This window comes from Varanus komodoensis, unplaced genomic scaffold, assembly GCF_004798865.1.
Source record: "Varanus komodoensis strain SLA01 unplaced genomic scaffold, ASM479886v1 scaffold34_1, whole genome shotgun sequence".
Lineage (NCBI taxonomy): Eukaryota > Metazoa > Chordata > Lepidosauria > Squamata > Varanidae > Varanus > Varanus komodoensis.
The window spans coordinates 8,673,080-8,695,511 of NW_025335854.1; the positions used below are offsets into that span (position 1 = coordinate 8,673,080).

Genomic DNA, 22,432 nt, shown 5'->3' on the forward strand with positions numbered 1-22,432 from the left:
TGAATTCTATCTTATACTGGCAATAATGGGGTAGGAGAGGGAAAAAATCCTAATTGCTGATATTACAAAGCAATTCCACAAGGAGAATGGGAGGATGAAGACCCAACACCCAACACCACAGTTTCCCTCTAAGGAGTGCAAGAGAGCATTCAAGCCCAGAGCCTTCTTTTTTCGTTAATGGCCGACTTGGGATTTTAGAACCATTTCTGTTGAGCTAAGCCTGCCCTCGAGTGGCCAGAAACAATACTGAGAAGCAATTCCTTCACCTGGTCTCTCCATTTTTTTCACTCAATACAAACTCTGAGTGCTTCCAATACTAACAAACAGAAGCTATTCCATGTTTTCCTCCTGAACAGATTTTCCACAATTAGAAAAAAACAGTTGGAAAATATGGTAACTAGTGAAACAGGCCACTGTTTGCCCAATGGTGTCATAAAAAGCACACCTGGAAGCACCCCACAGCTGTTTGCAATGGCTCCTCAACATTTTGAACCCTCTCTGTGGGCAGGGAAGGTTCACCTAATTTCTCCTTGGGGAGGAAAAGTTATTAAGCATTTTCTTCCAGGTGAGGCCGTTAGCTTCCTTATTTCCTAGTTTTCGGGGTTTGTGCAGCCAGTGCAGGCAGCGATAGCAGCAACTGTGCTGGCAGCCTGGCTGCCATTTTGTGACTCCCACAATGCCCCAGAACTAGCAGCATTTCCAGGCATTGTGAGCACATCATGGAGAATGCAGTCACCACAACAGAGAGACAATCCAACCTTTTTCAAGGGTGATAGAAGAAAATCTCTGAGGTTTTCTGAGAAAAATGTACTCTGAGAGATCCTGTGGCAACTCCGATTATCATTCTTCAGTGTTCAGCTCCATCTCCAGGGCCCAACGTTGATTTTGAGGGGCGACTGTGGAAGTGGTAATCCTGCTTCTTCCACACAAACCCTCTGAGCACATGCATGCGTATTACAGCAGTGTTGTGCCCAGCCCTGGGGAAGAGCTAGTGCTGTGGTTCTCCAACGCCTTGGAACTTTTCTCCCCATTCTGGGGGGCTTCAATTTGCGGTTTTCTTTTGCTTCATTTTCAAGCGCTTCTGAGCGAGTGGTTCCAAAGTTGCCAGAGGGCTGAGTGTGCTGTGCCCACGTTTTCTACTGCAGATCCCTCCGTCACTGCAACTTCCCCAGCAGCCTGGGTCTGCACGCCCTGATCCGAAAGGATCCTGTGTGGGAGGGCTTACACCCTCACATCTTTTCTTGGACTCCAGCAGAAGGGCAGGAAGCCACTGAGAGATGCGAAATGATGGAGAGATGATTGTACGATGAGGGACAGACTCCCGTGCATATGATTCTTCAGGCAATCTCATCTAAAGCAAGCAAAAGAACATTGCACCCCATGCACACTGACATTTTCTCCCCCCTTGAACATTTTTTTAAAAGCAATTTTGGAACGAACAGAATAAAACGGGGTGTGTGTGCAAGGACAGCCCCCCTCCTTTATAATGTAGAGTCAAACGTGGTTAAATACAGAGGAAGTGGAGGAAGAAGCAGGACCCACGGCTGAGTGGACAAGGCCAGCAAGCCAGCCTGAGGGCAGGCAGTTGCTGCGAATCGGTTTCAAGTTCTGTGGGAAAGTCTGTTCAGCCAGCCGACACAGGAGCAGGCGAACCCAACGTCATGAACCTGACCATGTGGTGTTGGGTGAAGAGACCAGCTGGGAAGCACTGGGCCGATGAGCGGCAGGATCCATCCTGGGGGTAAGAGCAACTATTTTCAGTTTGGGAGAGTATCATCCTGTTTAGAATCAACTTCAAACAAATAAGCTGCATTTCCCCAAAGGCCAATATTCTAACTTTGCTTGTTTCATTAGCTACTGCTTTCTGCAATAGTCTTTAAAGCCTGTGACGAGGGTTTAATATAACAAAGCCTTTTAGCGAAAAGCCTGTCCCAATCTGCTTGGAATGGGATGTTTGTGTGTGTGCGCATGAGCAGCATGGAATCTTTGAGCAGCACTAGTGCAAATTTATACTTCAAACATCTCTTATTGCTGCATTTGTTATTGATGCTATTTCAGTCTATATGTATAGCATTTGATTATTTGTCTCATACTTACTCCTAGGGGATTCTTGCCACTCTTGTCTTTATCATGCTGTTCTCTGTCCTGATGTTGCATTTTATTGTGGCATTTTATAGTACTGCTTGCATTACATTTTAACTTCTACTGGCTTGCATGCTGTCTCTAGTGGACTACACTGATCAGCAGCTAATATATGTAATGAATATATAAACCAGAATGAGCTATTTGTTCTGGAGAAACATCATGGACCAGATATACCTCCATATTTACCTCAGAAATAAGCTCTCTTGGGTATAGTACTCCCTAGTAGGTCTGTAAAGTTGTAGCCAAAGAGTGCAATCCCATACATGCATAGGGAAAAAAAATGTCTCCGCGTCCCAGCCACCTGTAGCATGCCTTCTTGTAGGCTTTTTCCATCTAAACACCTATAAAGAAAGGTAAAGGTTTCCCCTTGACGTTAAGTCCAGCCATGCCTGACTCTAGGGGGCGGTGCTCATCTCCGTTTCCTAGCCAAGGGAGCCAGCGCTTGTCCGCAGACAGTCTCCGTGGTCATGTGGCCGGCATGACTAAACACCGAAGTGCACGGAATGCTGTTACCTTCCCAGCGAAGTGGTACCTGTTTATCTCCTTGCATTTGCATGCTTTCGAACTGCAAGGCTGGCAGGAGCTGGGGCGGAGCAACGGGATCTCACTCCGTTGTGCAGATTCAAACCGGCGACCTTTCAATCAACCAGCCTAGCAGCACAGCAGTGTAAACCGCTGTGCCAGCTGCATCCCTCTAAACACCTATAGGATCGTGAATTAAAGAATTATATAAAGAATTATAGCTCTAATGTCCAATGCTATATTTTAACCTTCTCCAACCACATTCTGACCCCCATGTGGACTACAATTCCTATAGTTCCCAGAAAGCATGGTCATTGGTAGATGGGGATTAGGAGACTTGTAGTTCAATAAACCTGGTGGGCACAGTGTTGGGGAAGGTGACTTCTGTTGCTGTAATGTGCTGTCCAGTCATTTCTAACTTGTGGCAGTCCTATGAATGAGCGTCCTTGAAAGTGCCCTGTCCTTCAGTGCTCCGTTATGGAATCATTCCATCACCTAGTTGCCTTCCTTTTCTTCTTCTGCCTCTGACTTTCCCTAGCATGATTGTTATCCTCTTGGGTGCACACGTTAACATGGTAAGGGAGTTTGAGAATGCCAGAGGAGCTGAGAGCAGTGCCTCCAGAAGGCCAGACTGTCTCACTAGGCTGGTCTTCTAGCAGTCACCCCAGCTGGAATGGTCAAAGTGGAGATAGCAGACCAAGATGCATATGTCCTCTTCAGGAGTAACAGTTGCAACAGCAGAAGAGAAAGGATATTGCGAATGGTGAAAAGGATGAGGAAAGGTCTGAAGGGCACCTACTAGCAGTGGTAGTTGAAGGCAACATTGATAATCTTTTCACAGAAAAGAACAGTGCCGCTCAAACTAAACTTGGCTAGTCCTGCAGAAAAGTAGGCAAGGGTAAACCACTTCTGAATTTTCTTGCCTTACAAACCCTAGGATGAAACAAGTCAAAATGAAACAAGAGAAATACCAGGAGATCAGACTCCCAGGTCAGAAGGCACTCAACTAGCTACTGGGGAAGAGCAAAGGACAAGTCTGAATAGCACTGTTGATAATGATGAAACCAGATCAAAATGCAGAGAAGGGAAAGGAAAGTCCAGTGCTGCACAACTGGAACATGAATAGTACGAATAAAAGCAAACTGGAAACCATAAAGCAAGAAATGGAACATTTAAACATTGCAGTACTTTGTGTGAGTGGACATATTTAGTCAGAAAAACACACAGTGTTTTACTCTGGAATAACAAACTCAGAAGAAGCCGAGTGGCTCTAATAGTGAGGCACGATGTAGCGCAGGTTATAAGGGGTTGTAACAGAAAAGTCCAACAGAATCAAACCAGAAGTTCTTCTTGAAGCAAAAATTATGTGTGTCAGGCACATCCTGAGAAGGCCAGATTCACTGGGGAAGACCATCATGCTGGGAAAAGTTGAAGGTAGAAGACAAAAGTGAAGACCAAATAGGAGATGGATTGAATCCATATAGGAAGCCCCAGCCTGGAGCTTGGGAGAGCTGAATGGCGCTCAGTTCCAGTCACATCCTTGAGTTTCCAAGAGCTGAGCAGGGCTGGGAAGGGCAGGCCATTTGGAGGACGTCCATCCATAGTCCTGCCATATGACCTGACGGCACATAGCAACGACGACGACAAAGCAGGACGTCTTGTCCATGGATCCTTCTTGCCTTCTCATGACGTGCTCGAGGTGCGGCAGCTCCAGCATGGTCGCGTTTCCTTTCCACTGAAATTTCTGGCTCCTTTGATCCAGACCCGACTCGCCTGAGCTCAAGGCGGGCTACCGCCCAGCCAGGGCCACGCAGGCTGCAGCGCCCTACGCACCGTGGCGCCCTGCAGAGCAGAACAGGGACCGCCGGGGACCCCCCGCTCTCGGCGCGGCGGTGCAGGCTCCGTCCATGACCGCAAACGCACGCCCGGCCCCCGCGCGGAACCGGCGGCGGGCAGACGCGCTCCCCCGACCAGATACCCCATGTTGCTAAGCTACTGCGACGTAGCCGCTTCTGCGCAGGCGCGTCGCCTTTCCTGCGCGTCACCGGACGCGCAGAACCATAGACGCCTGGGCAGCGGCTTCCCACTGCGCATGCGGAGTACGCGGAGCGCCGCTCCGGCCGAGGTGGCGTTTCAATAAAGTTTCAACAAGAGCGGGCGGAGCTCGTGCCCCGCCCCCTCCGGGTTCGAGTGGGAGGTGGCCCGCGGGCCCGGGGGCCAATCGGAGCCCGCGCCGACGCGCGGGGGGCGGGCGCGTCCGGTGTCGGGGCTGGAGCGTCATTGGCCGCCGCGCCCGCAGACAGCCATCGGTGCTGAGGGGAAATGAGCCGCTGACCGGGGCGGGTGGGCGAGCGGTCGGTTCCGCCGCAGCCGAGCAAGGCCAGGCCAGCCTCGCCTCGCCTCGCCTCGCCTCGGGATGTCCGGAAGCCGGCCGCCGCCCCAGCACCCTCCGGCCGGGCCGGGCGCCGCGGGCCCGCCGGGGTCGTCGTCGTCCGCCGCTGCCGCCTCCTCCGCCGTCACCACCTCGGCCTGCTCGGCCGCCTCTCCGGCGCCGGGCTCCTCGTCGTCGCCGTCGCCGTCGCCCGCCGCCTCGGCGCGGCCCGTTCTGGTGGCGGTCGCCGTCTCCGCGTCCTCCGGCGGTGGCCTCTCGCGCCTAGCGCCGCGCGCCTTCGCGGGCAGCGGCGCGGCCGGCGGCAGCGGCGGCACGAGCGGCAGCAGGAAGAGGCCGCTGCTCACCCCGCTCTGCAATGGCCTCCTGAACTCCTACGAGGACAAAAGCAACGACTTCGTGTGGTGAGCAGCAGCGGCGGCGGCGGGGCGGGGGGAGCCGTGCGGCCCGGCCTGGGGCGCGCGCCTTGGGGGGGAGGGTACGTGCGCGCGCCGCGCTCTCCGAGCCCAGAAGCGCACCTGAGGAATCGGTGCTTCGTGCTGCACTTCTGTTCCGCTCTGTTTCCTCCTGTGGGAAAGCCGAGGTGGCTCGCACAGCCCTCCGTTTTATCGTTGCAACAGCAAGGTGGTGAAGCAGGTGCACCTGGGCGTGGGTGGCGGGTCCAAAGCCACCGGGGAAGGCCCTTCGCTGAGTGGGTGCTGGAAGCCAGAACCATGCCTCCAAACCCTGCAGCGCCCTGGTGCTTAGCAAGCACCCTGTAGGCTCAGAGAGAGTCTGTGCCTGGCCTGTAGTCACCCAGGGAACTTCATGGGGACTAGAAGCCAGATTTCCTCGGTTCCTAGTGCAACACTCTAATCACCACCATGCTGTACTGGATCTTTTGTCTGTTCGGTTCCAAATGTAGAGGAGGAGGAAGAGGTAGTGGTGGCGATGATGATGATGAGACTTGCCTACCTTGCCGGATTGATGAAAGGTTTACAAAAACGGAGGATCATGGTGAATTCTGAACACCCCAGAAAAAGGCTGAAGACTTAAGAATCTTTGCAGCTGCCTTGTGCTGCAGATAGACCATGGGGGGCTCGGTTGGGTCCAAGAGATGGAGGGGTTTGCCTGGTGTCACCCAGTGAATTCATGGGAGAGGTAGCATTTGAAATCGCGACTTAGGGCGAGTTTGCATAAGTGGATGCGTATAACTTCTACACTGACAGTAATCCATAGGGTTATTCACTAGTAAGTGTGTTTAGGATTGAAGCTTTCATCCCTGTGTGCACAAGTTATTTATTTATTTATCTATTTATTTAGGAGACTTCTATGCCGCCCTATTCGCCAAAGCCTCAGGGCGGCTCACATCCATAAATAAAGTTCCATAGAATAATATAAATTAGCAGTATAAATTAAGTTGCCCTGGCCAAAGAATAAAATGCATTAATACTATTAACAATTAAAATGACATTTGTATAAAAAGGTCTTCTCCTGGTGCTAAAAAACAAATGACAGCGCCAGGCGGACCTCTTTGGGGAGCGCATTCCATAGATTGGGCGCAACCGCAGAGAAAGCCCTCCTCTGAGTACTCATCCTCCTAATTTCCTTCACGGAGGGTTCCCGGAGAAGGGCCTCTACCGCAGATCTCAGGGGGCATGCGGGCATATATGGACGTAAGCGCTCCTTCAGGTAACCAGGACCCAAGCTGATTAGGGCTTTATAGGTAATCACCAACACCTTGAATTGGGCCCAGACTTCAGTGGGAAGCCAGTGAAGCTGACGGACGACTGGACTCATGTGAACATAACGCCCAGTCCCCATCAGCAGCCTGGCAGCTCTATTTTGAACCAATTGAAGTGTCCAGACCATCTTCAAGGGTAGCCCCATGTAGAGCGTGTTACAGAAGTCAAGTTGGGAAGTCACCAATGCATGTGTCACTGTCGCCAGGCAGTTGTACTCCAGGTAGGGACGCAGCTGATGGATTAGCTGAAGCTGAAAGAAAGCGCTCCTTGCCACCGCTGTCACCTGAGCTTCCAGTGAAAGCTCTGGGTCGAGGAGCACTCCCAAGCTGCGAACCTTGTCCCTAAGAGGGAGTGCAACCCCATTCAGGACTATGTTCAATTCACCCTCCCCAAAGTCCGATCCACCCACCAACAGGACCTCGGTCTTGTCTGGATTGAGCTTCAGTTTATTGGCCCTCATCCAGCACATTACCTCGGCCAGGCACCGGTTCAGCACAGCCACTGCCTCACCTGGATTGGTGGAAAACGAGAGGTAGAGCTGGGTATCATCAGCGTACTGATGATTCTGCAGCCCACACCTCCTGATGACCTCTCCCAGCGGTTTCATGTAGACGTTAAACAGCAAAGGGGACAAAATGGACCCCTGCGGTACTCCATGGCATAACTGCCATGGTGCAGAGCCATAGTCCCCCAGCACCGCCTTCTGGAATCGGCCATTGAGATAGGAGCGGAACCACTGCAAAGCAGTGCCTCCGACCCCGAATCCCGCTAGCCTATCCAGAAGAATACCATGGTCGATGGTATCGAAAGCCTCTGAGAGGTCCAGAAGAACCAACAGGAACGCACTCCCCCTGTCCTTCTCCCTGCACAGGTCATCATACAGGGCGACCAAGGCAGATTCAGTACCGTACCCGGGTCTGAAGCCGGACTGAAATGGGTCCAGATAATCAGTTTCATCCAAGAGTGCTTGGAGTTGTCCCGCCACCACCTGCTCCAACACCTTGCCCAGAAACGGGATGTTGGCCACTGGTCTATAATTGGTGGCCATCTCTAGATCCAGTGACGCTTTCTTCAGGACCGGTCGGACTACCGCCTCCTTTAACGGGGCAGGTACCTGACCCTCCCTCAGAGAAGCGTTAACCACTTCCAAGGTCCAGATCCCAATCCCGTGCTTGGCGTTGTTTATTAACCAAGATGGGCAAGGGTCCAATAGGCAAGTACTGGAACATATTCGTCCAAGCACCTTGTCCACATCATCAGGCCACAATAACTGAAATTCGTCCATTAATTTTGGACCAGACGGTGACATTGGTATCTCCCCAGAAGCCTCTGAATCACTAGTAGAGTCTAGCTCATGACAAATCTGAGTGATTTTCTCCCTGAAATGCTTGGCAAAGTCGGCACAGCTGGCCTTCGAGGGTGGAACCAGATCTTTCTTAGGGCCAGGGCGGACCAGGCCTTGTACCACTCAAAAAAGCTCCGCTGGACGGCATTTTGAGGAGGCAATGGAAACGGAAAAGAATTTCTTTTTCACCGCCCTCACCGCCACAGCATAGGCCTGATAATGGGCTCTTAAGTGTGTTCACTCAGGTTCATCCCATGATCTCCTCCACCTACGCTCTAGCCGTCTCCCAGCCTGCTTCATCACCCGCAATTCAGATGTATACCAAGGGGAAGAGTGGGCTCTGCCTGGCGGGGAAGGACGCTTAGGAGCGATCGTGTCAACAGCCCTAGTCATCTCCCCATTCCATAGTTCGACCAGAGCCTCGACAGCAGCACCAGTCTCCCCCAGGGCCTTCAGGAATCCATCCTGATCCATCCGGCTCCTGGGGCGGACCCACACAATCGGGTCTGCACTCTTACAGAGGGAGAGGCCGCTCTCGAGCACAAACCTCACGAGGAAGTGATCTGACCATGACGGGGTGTCAGACATAAATTCCTCACCCTCAGACCACCCTCTTCCTGCCCCGTTGAGAAAACCAGGTCCAGAGTGTGTCCACATTCATGGGTCCGTTCGTTCACGTTCAGTTAATGGCAAGTAATAGTTTATGCTTATCAGTACGTTTGGTATTCAGAGTGCTTCGCGCGCATTACTGCAGGTAACATTACAATAACTTTATAAGAAAGGGTAATATAATGCTGATATGTTAGAGGAGTGTGACATTGATTTGGATATTGAGGTAACCTTCATGCCACCAAGCATGCAATTCTGTGTCTTCTAGACACTGTGTGGACTGCCGGAGGAAAAGTTGGAATCCTCAGTCCAACCTTGGAAAAGATTTCCAAGGCTGGAGCTGGGACTTTGGAGCTGGTCCTGGTGTGGGGCATTCTGGGGGAGAGTAAGGCATGACAGCTGGATCTTTCCTCTCCTGCAGGTATAAAATGGATGGCTGGCATAAGTTGCTGGGAGGGAAGCATGGGTGCAGTCCTCACCTTTGTGCTCTTCCAAGGTTGAAGGTTTATAGGCAGCCTCATGGGATTGTGCTACCCAGTGACACAGATAGATTTGAACTGGGGATAACTTGCGTATGCTTGCAGAATGCCTCAAAATGGAATGGATGAAGCAGCTCCCACTTACACTAATCTCTGGCTAGAATAGTCATTAACTGGTGGACATGTGTGCATGAGCTATGGAAAAACAGGAGAAGCACAGTGGTATGGGTAGGTGAGTTCTACTAGTATCTGCATCTCCCTTTATGGGAGGCATTTGTCCACATTAGGAAAGGTTATCTTCTTTTGGTGGACCATGCTCTTTATTTAAAATGAGGATATGTTAATAATTTTATCCAGTTTATTATTTCTGTTGAAATCTTGCCTATTATGGATGAAGAGACTCTCTTTCAAACCATTTGTGTGTGTCTAGCTAGTTTGAAATACTCAGAATTCTTCATCAGAAAGATAGTCCATTATCAGAAATGCTCCACAAAGGCTGCATTCAGATAGTGACATTTTGGCACACATGTTCTCCTTCCTCTCTTCTTGGTCCACATGAATGCAATATGAAAGTCTCCAGTTAACCACAGTTTCCCATTTTGCCTAAAGTGGGAGTCTGTGACTACTAGCTTCAGAACAAGCCATGATCTTAAACTGTAAACTATGATTTTGTAATTCTGGATTATTTGTATTGCAGGTCATTAAGCTGAGAAGCGATTGTCCAAACCATACCAAAAACCTCTGTGTAATTCACGAAAGTTGGCATAAAAAGTTTTTTTGGTGAAAAATGTTTGTAGTACAATAGCTTTGTATCACAAACTTGTATGGCTAGTATATATTTCTTTCCTTATACTGGATGTAGTTTTATATTGCAATATGTGTTTTGCCTTAGTATGCTTCCCCTGTTAACTGCAGAGCATTTGCCCTGAAGCACTGTTCTGTGTTCCAAGTTCTTCATGGAACTTGGATATACCCTCATCCTTGTTTTATGCTTGGAGTAGTTAAAGCAATTCTGATCTTCTGTTTTATGTGCAGAACAGAACAGCCTTTCAAATAAGCCCATAAACGTTACTAGCATATAAACAATTTTACTACTTTGCTGTGGTGGGGCTGGCAGAGGAGGCAAATAGAACTGTATTTCTGTGCTGGAGATGAAAAGTTGGGCTTCCTTTTTCTAGCATCCTGGTTAGTTTCTGTGCCGGGTGCAACAAGGGACCAGTTTTTCCATCCCTTCTCCATGTATTCCGACACATACTTGCATGCTGGAGTTACCACTTTCCTGCTCCAAGATGTAGCGGTGGTTAGCTTTAAAACTCTATATGGGCAACAACGGTGAAGGAACTTTCACAGATAAGAGCAGTGACGTTCAAGTTAGCCCTTCTTACTAGGGCACGGAAGAAGGCCATGGCAAAGGTAAGAAGGCATCAGAAGATTTCAGAACTGTCATCCTTTATAGAGCCTATGATGAAAGAATCCAAAGTGAGATGAGAGATAGTGCCAGAAGATCAGGCTCCCAAGTCAGAAGACACTCAAACAGCTACCAGGAAAGAGCAAGGGCAAGTATGAATAGTTGTTACTAACGACACAACTAAATCCCAGCTGAAAGGAAGTCTAGTGGCCAGCATGCAGAGGCAGAAGGAAAGAAATTGGAACACGAGATGTATAGAGGTTGTGCAGATGAAACACAGGATGTGAGAAATATGGATCAAAGTAAACATGAAAAGTTGCAAGTGGACTGGAATGGGTCGTTTTCAGTCAATAAAACAAAGTGTTTTACTCTGGAAATGACCAACTCAGAAGAAATTGAGCAGCTCTAATACTGAGGCAAGATGTAGTACAGGCAGTAAAGGGCTTTAATGCAAAGTCTGATGGGTTCTCAAATGATTTTGGGATAAGGTTGAGAGGAAGTGAGCCCGAGGAAAGGTTTAATACTGTCCCCCTTCTGTTCTTAAAACTACCTCTCTCCCCCACCCGCTTTGTGATTGGGGCGAGGCCCAAGTTCTGCTCTTGTCCTATCTGGACCTTAAGGATTTAACTTTCAAACACCTGTCACTGTAACGCCGACTGTAGCCTGCATTTAAAATAATGTAAAGTGAAGTCGATGTCCCTTAAGACTAGCTACATGAGTGCAATCAGAATGAGAGTGGTGGGCATATGCCTCTGTACTACTTTTTCAAGCTAGTTCTTCAGCGAATGATTATTCTGTTTTGCATTAGTGTTGGCAATATTAGAAAATGAAGCTATAGAAACCAAGGCAAGTTGTAGAGGCGGCAGAGAGTCCTTGTTTCTAGCCTTCCTACTGCCTGCTTTTTGCTCAGAAAGCAGGGTTGGGGTGCTGTCCTCCTTTTGCATTAGTCTCTTTTATGAGAAAAAATTCAGCAGGTCTGGATGGGTCAGTGCTTGGATGGGGGCTTGCCTTGTGCCCGGTGGTATCTGCAGTCTGTGATGGACGAAAGATGGGATTTCAGTGCACAAAGCAAAGTTGCCGCCACCCCTGTGTTATCTAAGTGGCTAGTCTCATTCTTGCAAAGATGGTCACTGCTGTTAAGAATTTAAAGGAGGAGCTAAAAAAGGTTGTTTGTCGTTAGTGGGATTTGTTTACAGATCATTCTGTTTCTCTGCTGCAGTTGCCCCTTGTTGAATTTTGATGCTCAAATTGAGGGAAAATCTATTTCTTTAGGTAGAAAACTAACTATGTGAAATTCTGTTGGTGAGCTAAATTCCTTAGCATGTATTTAAATTCTGATTATCTAAGGGCTGCGATCCTGTACACATTTTGACAAGAAAAAAATCCTATGATCCTCAGCATGCCACAGCCAGGCAGGCTGCGAGCTGCAGGACTCTTTGTTCCGGTCTAAATATGCCCAGGTTTGTGCCTGAAATCAGGGAGGCAACCTGGTGTCCTGCAGATGCTTTAGATTACAACTCCTGCAAGCCCTGGCCAGCATGCACAGTGGTTAGGAATTATGGCAGTTGTGATCCAAAGCAACTGGAGGTTGCCCGCTCTGCGGATGACTGGCTTATGTCGCCAAAGTAGCAGTTACTACATTCAGTAGAAAATGAACTGAAACATTTTCAGTTTTTAATCTGTTATTGTATTTAAAATCTTCGCATTTCTTCTACATTTTTAATTTGCATTTTATACTGTACTTTTTAATTTTAGAATATTTATACGATACAATATAAATTTTATATGGCTGTACCGTATGGCTGTAACAGGGACACAGGGCTATTCTGTGAAGAGTTCCTGGAACATTTGCCTTGAGGTTGCTGGGTGTATATTTGCAAATATGGAAATGTCAGAAAAATCTCTTCAGTGTAGCGAAATCCTGATTGTGAAGCATCTAGCATTTTTTCATAGGAAGTGTTTGGGCTTGTATTTGCCTTCTGAAAGCGTGCGTGTGCTCACGTGGCTCAGGGACGCGGTTTGTGCAGCGCAGGCATCTGTTGTGGGTCACTGCCCATGACTGGCTATGGCGCTGTGGGAGCCCAGGGCGATTTCCACAGGCTCTCCCAACAAGCTTCCCTGACATGCCCCTGATAATGTGATCCTCTGGCTTTTAAGTGTTGGCCTGGCAGTGCTCAGTGTCCTCTACCTTTGCTGCGCTTCCCTGACTCTCCAGCTGCTCCAGAAAGGGTCTAGCTTCCCACCCCTTCTTGCTGGTCCTTCTCAGAGCATTCACTCCAGTAGTTGCCATGGTGGGCTGACAGTTAAAGGAACAAAGCTCAAGACTTAAGAAGGCAGCTCCATGAAACAGAGTGAATGGGCCCCCATGGGGGTGAGTAGGTGTGAGCACTGCTAGAACCCCATTTTGCTCTATCCTGTTTACTTTGCACTTGTTTCCTGAGCTGTGAAGTAAATGGAATGGAAATGCATGCCAGTTTAATGGCCAGGAATTAAATGGAGACGTAATTTGGGCACCTGTAGTAATGAAGCTGTAAATGCAGGTCTGCAGATTTTCCTGTTATTTACTTACCAGTCATTCATTGTCTGTTTCCAAGTTTGCTAAAAAACAAAAACAAAAAATACAAACCAGCAAATATTCCTGATTGTCTTAAAAGAAACAGGTGGCAGAATGGGATGGGGTGAATGTGATGCCAGGACCAGTGGTAGCTCTGCTCCCCACAAGGGGCCCAATTCACTCTGTCCCATCTAGCAGCTCCCACGGTTGGCGGGGGAGCATTTTGTTTGTTGTTTTTCTGGAACTCAGTGAACAAAAGGATTGCAGTAACTGCAACAATGAGTGCTCCCAAAAGGGAGAAGTAGTATCTTCCCTTTTTCACCTAGCTGCGGATTTGGGGAAATGTTGAAAAGGAGGCGGGCACACTAAACTACCCTGGCTTAATGTGTTGCATGAACCCAGTTGGTGGCTAGGCTCTCTTGATAACACGGCGAACAAAAAGCCACAGTGGTTGATTTTCCCTTTCTGCAAGAGCAGGTTGCAAGCGGCATAACTAGCACAATTACTTTTGCCAGCACAGGCTGTTGTGACGTGTGAATCCAGCACCAGTGGGTGGCTGGAGTGGTTTTAGAACCACCCGACAGCCCTTGCTTATTCAAGGCTTGCATGTCATGGCACCTGGCGAGGCCGTGCATACTAATTAGGCAGCTTGTGGCTGGCATGCATAAGGAAGGAACTTATGATTATTACATCATGTTTATACCTTGCCTGAGTGTGAGGCTAACAAAGTTCTCCTCCTCCCCATGCTATCTTCACAGCAACAACCCTGTGAGGTAGGTTAGGCTGAGTGTTGAAGTGAAAAGGGCCGTTCCTCATTATGCACATTCCCAAGGCATGCTGATTGGGGTGAGGAGGTGGCGGCGGCGGCAGCAGGGGGAGGCCTCAGAATGTGAGCCATTTCCAGACATCGAGATGAGGGGGGCGGAAGCACTTACCGGAAGGCCAGGCTTCCCCAAGTGCTCAGGCAGCCTCTGGGAATAACCAAGATGTGCAGCTGCGGAAAGGGGGAGTTTCTCAGAGACAGACAAATCGAGCATGGCCCTCGGCCCCTTGATGCAATGTTGGCAGAGGAGAGCTGCCCAGTGGGAGGACTGGCATGCAAGAGGAGATGCACTCGTTTTCGAAAGCCCCCTCCTGAAAGGATGGGGCCCAGGCATGCTCATTAGGAGCATTCCTAGAAGTCAATACAAGAATGGATCCCGGGAACTGCGCCGCACGTGCTCAGAGATTCTTTCCGGGGGATGGCACTTCTGGACAGTGCTTTGGTCAATGGACAACATTTTGCAAGGAAGGCCTGTGGCTTTGAACGTGCAAAGGGGGGAAACCCAACTCATGACAGAGAATCCGTGACTGTCCCAGGGTCACCCAGCGATGTTTATGACTGAGCAGTAACTCAAGTCCAGGTCTCCTGAGTCACAGTCCTATCCTATTACCACCGTGCCACTCTGGCTTCCACTGGGACTTGTTTTCCCTCAGTGGTTGTGTGAACCCAGACAGTATTTACTTCTGCTCTTTCTCATATTATAAAAGGAAAAAGAGAGAAATTACCAGCCAGAGAACACTGGGCAGATTGGAAACATAAAAATAAGAAATAAAATAATTCTTGCTGTGTTTGCTCAGCCAGGTGAAATCCATGAAACTGCTTGGATGTGTAGATCAGTGTCCTGGTGAAAGAGGGACAGAAAAGAAAAAATAGCAGTCAGTCAGCAGTCAAGTTGAATTTGCTTGCTTGTAGGAGTTAAAACCATCCCACAGTGCCTCCAAAGCAGGACTGTATCTCCAAAATGCCTGTTTGCAAACTCTTTGTTTTCCCATTCCTGCAAGGTAGAAAGGGAGAAGTTTCTCACAGCGCTGCACGTATCACTTGGTAGCCTGGAACCAGTTCCTCCCCTTTCTGGACAAGTAAGATTTCAGGCCATTATAAAAGGATTCCAGACTGTTTCGTATGAAGTTATTTGATTCTGCTAATTATTCTTGTAGTTCTGTGGTTAGCAATAATAACAAACTAATAGGGACTGATCGTGCCTGGTTTCATTTAACATATTTTGACTGTTTTGAATGTATTTACTATAGTACTAAAATATTTTCCCCCCCTTTCTAGCCCCATCTGCTTCGATATGATTGAAGAGGCGTATATGACAAAATGTGGGCACAGCTTCTGGTAAGATTTGGCAACAAAACTGCATAGCATAAAAGACGTATTTATAAAGTTAAAAGTCATGAGCTAAGGTTAATTACTTGCGCTTAGTTGATGTGGTGGTTTTGGCATAAAAGGCATGGAATGACATGTTCTGAATTAACATTTTAATGGGTGCGTCCTTGTGATAACTTTAGGATTTATGTTGACCCTAAACAGGGTGCTAGAGCCAACTTTGGCTGCATCTTCATAACTTGAATTTCCTACATAAAAGCTATGCATCTCTGTGCTTGTGATGTAAATATTGTGATATAAATGCTTACAGTTGTTTGCCAAAAGGGTGAAATGAACACTACTTAGCAGTCTGTTTAGGGCCGTCCGATGCAATATTTGTGTCAATAAACAAATTGGGGACTGAGGCAAAATAAGGAGCTACATCAGGGTTGGATGGTGGGATAAGGCCCTGCGATAAAGTAGGTTGAAGCGCCAGTATTTATTGGTCCTTTTATTCTAATACCGGTTTGTGAGTGTGGATTACACGCTTTTACCCATCTTCCTTTAGTGGTTTCTGCTCACTGGGTGGCGGGAGGGGTTCCTCGGTCTCTCGGTGTTTGTGTGCACATACCCTCTACCCGTAGTTTGATGCAGCGCTTGCTCCCAGGACGTGCTGTGTGGAGCAGCAGTGTTTAAGGAGGAGCTGCATGTTGGCCAACGCAGAACATCCCGAGCTGGTAAGGGAGCCTGGTTTATCCTCCTCTTTTGCATCTGGGCAGTGGAAATTCATATGGACATCCCAACCTCCTGAAATGGTTAATGGTGTAATCCTTCCTAAACGGAGCCCTTAAATTCGGGGAAGGAGGGGTTTATCAACGTGTATAACGTCTCCCGTGCCCTCCAGATGCTTTGTATGACAAGTCCCAGTGTTTCTGCCATTTCCTGTGCTAGTTGGGGGCAGTGCAAGTTGAAAACAAAAGCATCGGGAGGGGAAAGCTAACACATCCTCACAAAAAGTCTTAACCCATGACCAGAAAATCTCATGTAATTACAAATTGGATGCGGGTCTCTTAATTATTTCAAAATAGTTTTGCTTTGTCTTGCTGATTTCTTGGATAGCCAGATCTGACAGTGTGGTAGAGATGGCGTGTGAGTGTTCTGTTCTTGATACTAGCTTTTTAGCTGTTAACTCCAGCGTCATGATGGCAGACAGCAGCAGAAAGAAGATTCTGAAATAAAGTTCTTTAACTTCTTTGGAACTCTGGTCACCATTGAGTTGCATCTAATTTACTCCATTGACAGCTTCTAACCATGCAAACCATCAAATGAAGCATAGTTTTTTTCAGTTCCTGGTTTGTTTCCTTTTTTCTGCTTCCCTCCCTTTACAAGGCTGTAGTTCTTGGATAAAGAGCAGGTGTGTGTGTGTGTGTGTGTGTGTGTTACCACTGGTGCCAGTTGCCTCTGGTGAAGCAAATCATGACAGTCCACCGTTGTGGGTTCACATGCAACAGGGACTCATAGTTTGGGTGACACAAAATGTATGTGTTGAATATTGGGTCATTGTTGAATTGTGGGTCGTTGTGTGAACTGAGCTACTTTAACAGATTCTGAGGCATAGTATGAATTTCTTAAAATTCCTGAGTGCCATCAAACTTTTAGCTGCCCAGATATTCCTTCCCTCCCTTTCTTTCTCCTGTATTTTGTAAACATTTTTGAAGCCAATATGTCTGTATTACAGTCGGTACATAATCTAAGAAATGCTAAATCTGAGAAACCTGCTTTGCATCGGAGCAGTTGCAAAGGTGATGATTCGATACAGAGTACCTGCAAGCATCAAATAAGGTGTTGCCTTCTTTTGCCCTGTCTCTCATTTGGTAATTGGCCTTAACTTGGAAGGCTGAAGCATAAGGTTAAAACAATATGGACTTTGCCCTTTATATCAGACAGTCTGTCACAGCCCCACTTCCTGATGCAACAGGCAAAACTAAGAAGTAATAGCATGTCATGCAACTTATCCAGTGACTCCTCTCCTGAATAACCGTGCAGAATGTTTTGCAGAGTCTGTTTTGTTTCTTACAGTTTTCTTTGTTTTGCTTTTCTTTGGACAGCTATAAATGCATTCATCAAAGTTTGGAGGACAACAACCGATGTCCCAAATGTAATTATGTTGTGGATAATATTGACCATCTTTACCCCAATTTTTTAGGTAAGTCTTAGTGTTTGTTGGTTATACAGTATTGAAAAAATTGTATTCTGACTAGGTTTTTGGTTAAAAAGTATCATATCACCCAAGAGTTTGCTTCCTTACCTAAGTTTAATTCCAAGGATGAGGTCTGACCTGCAGGCAGATTGTGTCTATAGGTATTTTCCAGTTTAACCACTAGAGGGAGAGCATGCTTATGAAAGTGTGCCCAGGAAACCACTTGTGCAGCTGCTTTGGGTTATTTCTTGGTGGCATCATTGATGGCATTGGTGCTGCGGCTGAAGACGATGACAGTGAAGAAGAGGAAATGAAAGAAAAAGCCCTGTGATATGGAAATTACTTGCACGCTAAGGATGGGATCTTTGCAAAGCTGTAAGCGATACAGCTGAGATAGTCTGTGATGGGCCCCATGCTGTGAAACAAATCATTTTTGAGAGAGAACCTGCATGATTCCATAATGCTGTGTGGTAATAGTATCACATGTGTAAGCTTCACATTTGATTTTGCTGTAGGTTAGAGAGACCATTAGATCTAAACTAGGTATAATGTAGTTGCTAACCACGATTTAAAATCAGGGACTCAAACATGTTAAATATTAGGTACTTTCCCCATCTTCAATTTTCAATGAAGCCATTGCATGGGGGAGAAGCAGATCAGCCCCTCTTTCCCAAGCCATGACCTCAAGAATTATTCCACTGTGCTGGGAATAGTATTAGAAGGGAAGACCATACCTTTGGCATCAGTAAGAACACCCCGCCCCTGGTCTAGTTTTAACACACATGGGTTCATATGTGTAATTTATCAGGATTGTTCAGGTATTTTGGTGGGGGACCTTATTAGAAGTTATCTGTTAGCAAGTGAGCTGTGGGCCTTTAATCTAGTGTTTGGCACATCCCCCCCCCCTGAAAAAAACACAAGTGCCATATCTGGGAAGTAAATGTAGGCGAAATGTGTGCTCTTTAATTTATTTATTTATTTATTTATTTATTAAAACATTTTTATGCCGCCCCATTCGCCAAAGCCTCGGGGCGGCTTACAACCATAACCTCTTGCAGGTCATTGCTCTGGGAAAATGTGTGTGTGTGGGAGGATTAGTATCTCATGTTCTTGGAGTAACTGAAGTCTAGAAGTGTCAAAAAGGTAGAAGCCATTGTGGGCCGTCGATTAAAATTGAGACGGTCGCACTGCCACGGGGGTGATAATCTCCCGACTCCCCTTTGGTGTGCCTTTGTTCTCTGCATTCTTGCCCAAGTCAAGTCTCTGTCAGCTGTGTGCAATTAGCCTATATACAGTCTCTTCTTGCATCAGGTAGCAATTAAGTGCGCACTTGAGCACCTGTGAAAGACCGCCCAAAACAACAGCAACAAAGCAATTTTCAGGAGTTGATTTTTTAAAAAAAGATTGCAATTGTACCTTGTAATGCCTGAAAATATTTTCAAGTATCAAGTAAAAGTAATAGAAATCATTACCAAGTAAACCTTTAATTTTGTTTGCAAGTAATATTTAAACCGTGCTTCATTGTTGACTTCATTGTCTCCTTCATGGAATATTTCCAATCACATTCTTCTGCCTAGTGGAGAAAATCATACATTTGTATGGCATGTAAAAAGGATAGGTAATATTTCCCTGAGTGTACCAAATTATCCACGCAGTCCAGTGGTCTCTGGTTGGGAATAGAGTCATCTGGTGTCTCCTTCCCTGCCTCTCCCACAGGTCTGTCGCCAGTCCGCGTACGCAGCTGGGGCTTTGCACAGTGAAGCAAGTGGCTCCACAGCCTCTCCAGCACATCCCCAGTGTGCCTTGTTCCCCCCACCCCAGCTGGGGAGAATTGGCTGACACTGGGGGTTTCTGTGGCAGCTGGGAAGAGGTTCTGAGGCCGAATTTCTTTCCAAGGCCGGCCTTCTCTCTTCCGTGGTCTGATAGTCTTGTCATTGAGACGTTCTCCTGGTGCCTGTGGGACTGCAGTGTTAATTAACCCCCGAGGCTCTTGCGAATGGGGCCCCATAGAAATGTTCCAGATAAATAACTAAATAATAAATTTCCTCTCTGCTCACCATTTACAGGCATTTATTTGCCTTTGCATTGAACAATGTATGAAAATAGGTATGCGAGAAACATGGTGCATGACCCTTTCATGTATCATATGATGCTGCCCCAAGGGCAGTTCAGAAAGTTGTCTTGAGTTATTTTGGGGAAATGGTCGACCTTTGGATGATAATGAAGCCAACAATCCCTGCAAAAACAGCTCACCAATACCATGAAAATTAAAAGCAGCTTTATCCCCTTTTCTGTAAGTGCTGAATGAAAGTGTAAGTGAACTGTATACATTGATTTTTTAAAAACCTTTTCCCTGTTATTTCCCAGTAGTATGACAGCTTATTGAGTAGGGTGTTTCATAGTTCCGGACTATGGGAGGGGAATGATTTACTCTGAAAAGGTAGTTGCTGGCTCCCCAGGGAATGCATGTCCCACGTTCTGTGGAACAGACCTAGGAGTACTTCAGAAAGTGTTGTGATTTGTTCAGCGATCCCAAGTTGTTACTTGCCTCATTTTTCTGAATTTTTGCTCCTCATTTCAGGAAGTAGGGAAAGTGTTTTGGGCTGCGCTTGGTATGTGGTAATCTGGTGATGCTCCAGCGCGCTCCTTGTGTGCCTCATCAGTTGGTACTTAGGTGCTAATGCTTCTGGAACTCAGTCACCTTCTTTTTACTAGCACGGGTGTCAGTTGAGAAAGGGATGGGGTAATATCACCATCATTAGGAAGATGGCTAGGCAATGGAAAAACAATGCTTGGACAGAGATGCAGGCATAGAGGAAAGCTGTGTTCGGTATTCACTGGGAATCTGTCGCCCCCCCCCCCCCCACGAAGGTTCCAGCCCAGCATTGTGATGGTAGCCCAGTGAATGTGAGAATTAGCCCGTATGATGTGGGTGTGTTATAAAGTGATAGCTTAGCTTTGGTTATTAAGTGTCAGGCATGCTTTCTTCTCACCTTCAGTTTCATGCTTAGTGCTTTAATGCCATCTACTTCTGCTACTAGTTGCAAAATTGAAACATTTAGGAGCTTCCTTCCTATCGATTTTTAGCTATTGCCATTTATGAAATCTAAGCTACTGACCTGATTGAGGAATGATGCTGAATGACCACGTGCTGAAATGCGAAAGTGCGGTAGACTTGACCTAACTTGTTCCTGTAAGGTGCAGTCCTGTGTATGTTTAGAAAGGAAAAAACCTGACAACTCCCAGCACTCCTCAGCCAAAGCCTATTGTGTCAGCTGTCAGTAGATTTGAATTTTTGTATGCATATGCGAAGCACACATGTGGTTAAAATGCTGGAGAGACCATATAGGTCAAACGTTTTGTTTTGATTGTTCAAGGCTTGACTTTATGCAGATTCTTTAGAACTTTCTTCCATAGAATGTGTGGCTTTCCTAGAGACCCTAAGAAGAGCCCTGCTGGATTGGGCAGAGGCCTCCTAGTCCAGCCTTCTCTTGACACAGAGGCCAGCCAGCTGCCCATGGGAAGCCCACCAGTGGCTCATGCGCACCTGCTGCAGCTGGTGGACTTGGCCTTTGTGCCTCTGACAGTAGGCAGGCCTAGCCTTACTCTCCCTAATTGTCCTCCCTTTAAACCCACCCAGGTCAGTAGCCTTCATTGCACCTTGTGGTACAGTTTCCATTGTTTAACTGTGTGCTGTGTGACAAACTTTGTTCTGTTGTGAATCAGCTCTGTGAGTTAGGGTAAGAAATTGCAGTCTAATGCTATGAAAGGGAGGGAAAAGGTCCCCTTACTCACTTTTCCACACCACGTGTAATTTTGTACACCTCTCGCATGTCTCCCCTTGTTCACCTTTTCTCTAAGCTAAACAATCCCAGCTGTTTTATACCTCACAGGGGAAGCTATTCCAACCCCTTATCATTTTATTTATTTATTTTGAATTTTGTATCCCGCCCTTTACAGTGTCTCAGGGTGGTGAGACAATTTATCATTTGAGTTGACTCTTTCTGCACCTTTTCCAACTCTACATTATTCCTTTATAGGTGCAGCAACCAAAACTGTACACAGTATTCTAAGTGCAGTCGCACCATAGGTTTGTTAGCGGACAATTATATATTGGCAGTTTTATTTGCAGTTCCCTTCCTAAGCATGCCTGACATGGAGTTTGCCTTTTTCACAGCAGCCATGTGCTAGGTTGATGTTTTCATTGAACTGTCCACCAGAATCCCAAGGTCTCTTTCTTGGTCTGTCACGCCTCGCTGGGATCCCATCAGCCTCATCATGCATCACTTTACCTTCATTTACGTTGAACCGCAGTCACTGTTTTAATACCCCCAGTTTTGGAGCACTTTGCAATCCCTTTTTTGTGATATCTACCCTAAGTAATTTGGTGTCATCAGCAAACTTTATCTACAGATGATTTATTGTAGACATAAAATGTTTCTGTATTAACAAAAGATACAAAGTCTTCTGGGAAGGCAGCAAAAGCTGAAGAAGTTTAGTTGCTTGAACTTCTCATTAGGATTGATTTCCTAGTAAGCTTTTGTCCAGACAGTGTGCATATGTCCCTGTGACTTCCATTTCCTTTTCTTTAGTGAATGAGCTCATCCTTAAACAGAAGCAAAGATTTGAGGAAAAGAGATTCAAACTGGACCATTCAGTGAGTAGCACCGTATGTCCAAATCTTCTTACTTTAATTTTATTTCCTGTCTTAAGTTGTAGTTGTAGTGTGTGCTTTTGTTGTTGAGGACAACAATTTTATTGTTAAAGGGTCAGGAGGACACGTTCCAATATCTAAGCATATGAGGAAGACTTTTCCTATCAGTAACTGCTCAGTCTCCAGGAGTCAAATATTATTTAGACGTCTAACTGTAAATTTATATTTTTTTTACTTGATTTCTATCCTGCTTTTCAGATAATCATCTCTCA

General features: G+C 46.8%; 1 protein-coding gene across 4 annotated transcripts in view; it reads left to right on the forward strand.

The window, feature by feature from the left end:
- Nucleotides 1-5,068: 5,068 nt before the first annotated feature.
- Nucleotides 5,069-22,432, forward strand: part of COP1 (COP1 E3 ubiquitin ligase) — a 125,028-nt gene continuing 107,664 nt past the window's right edge. For 2 of the 4 annotated variants that reach the window (XM_044439311.1, XM_044439313.1), the window contains exons 1-4: nt 5,069-5,460; nt 15,277-15,336; nt 17,415-17,512; nt 22,099-22,175. In XM_044439311.1, coding sequence (XP_044295246.1) covers nt 5,084-5,460; nt 15,277-15,336; nt 17,415-17,512; nt 22,099-22,175 — 612 coding nt within the window. In that variant the 5' untranslated portion in view covers nt 5,069-5,083. Of the gene's footprint in view, nt 5,461-15,276; nt 15,337-17,414; nt 17,513-22,098; nt 22,176-22,432 lie in introns of those variants that run through there. The other 2 variants (XM_044439312.1, XM_044439314.1) reach the window with 2 other exon arrangements.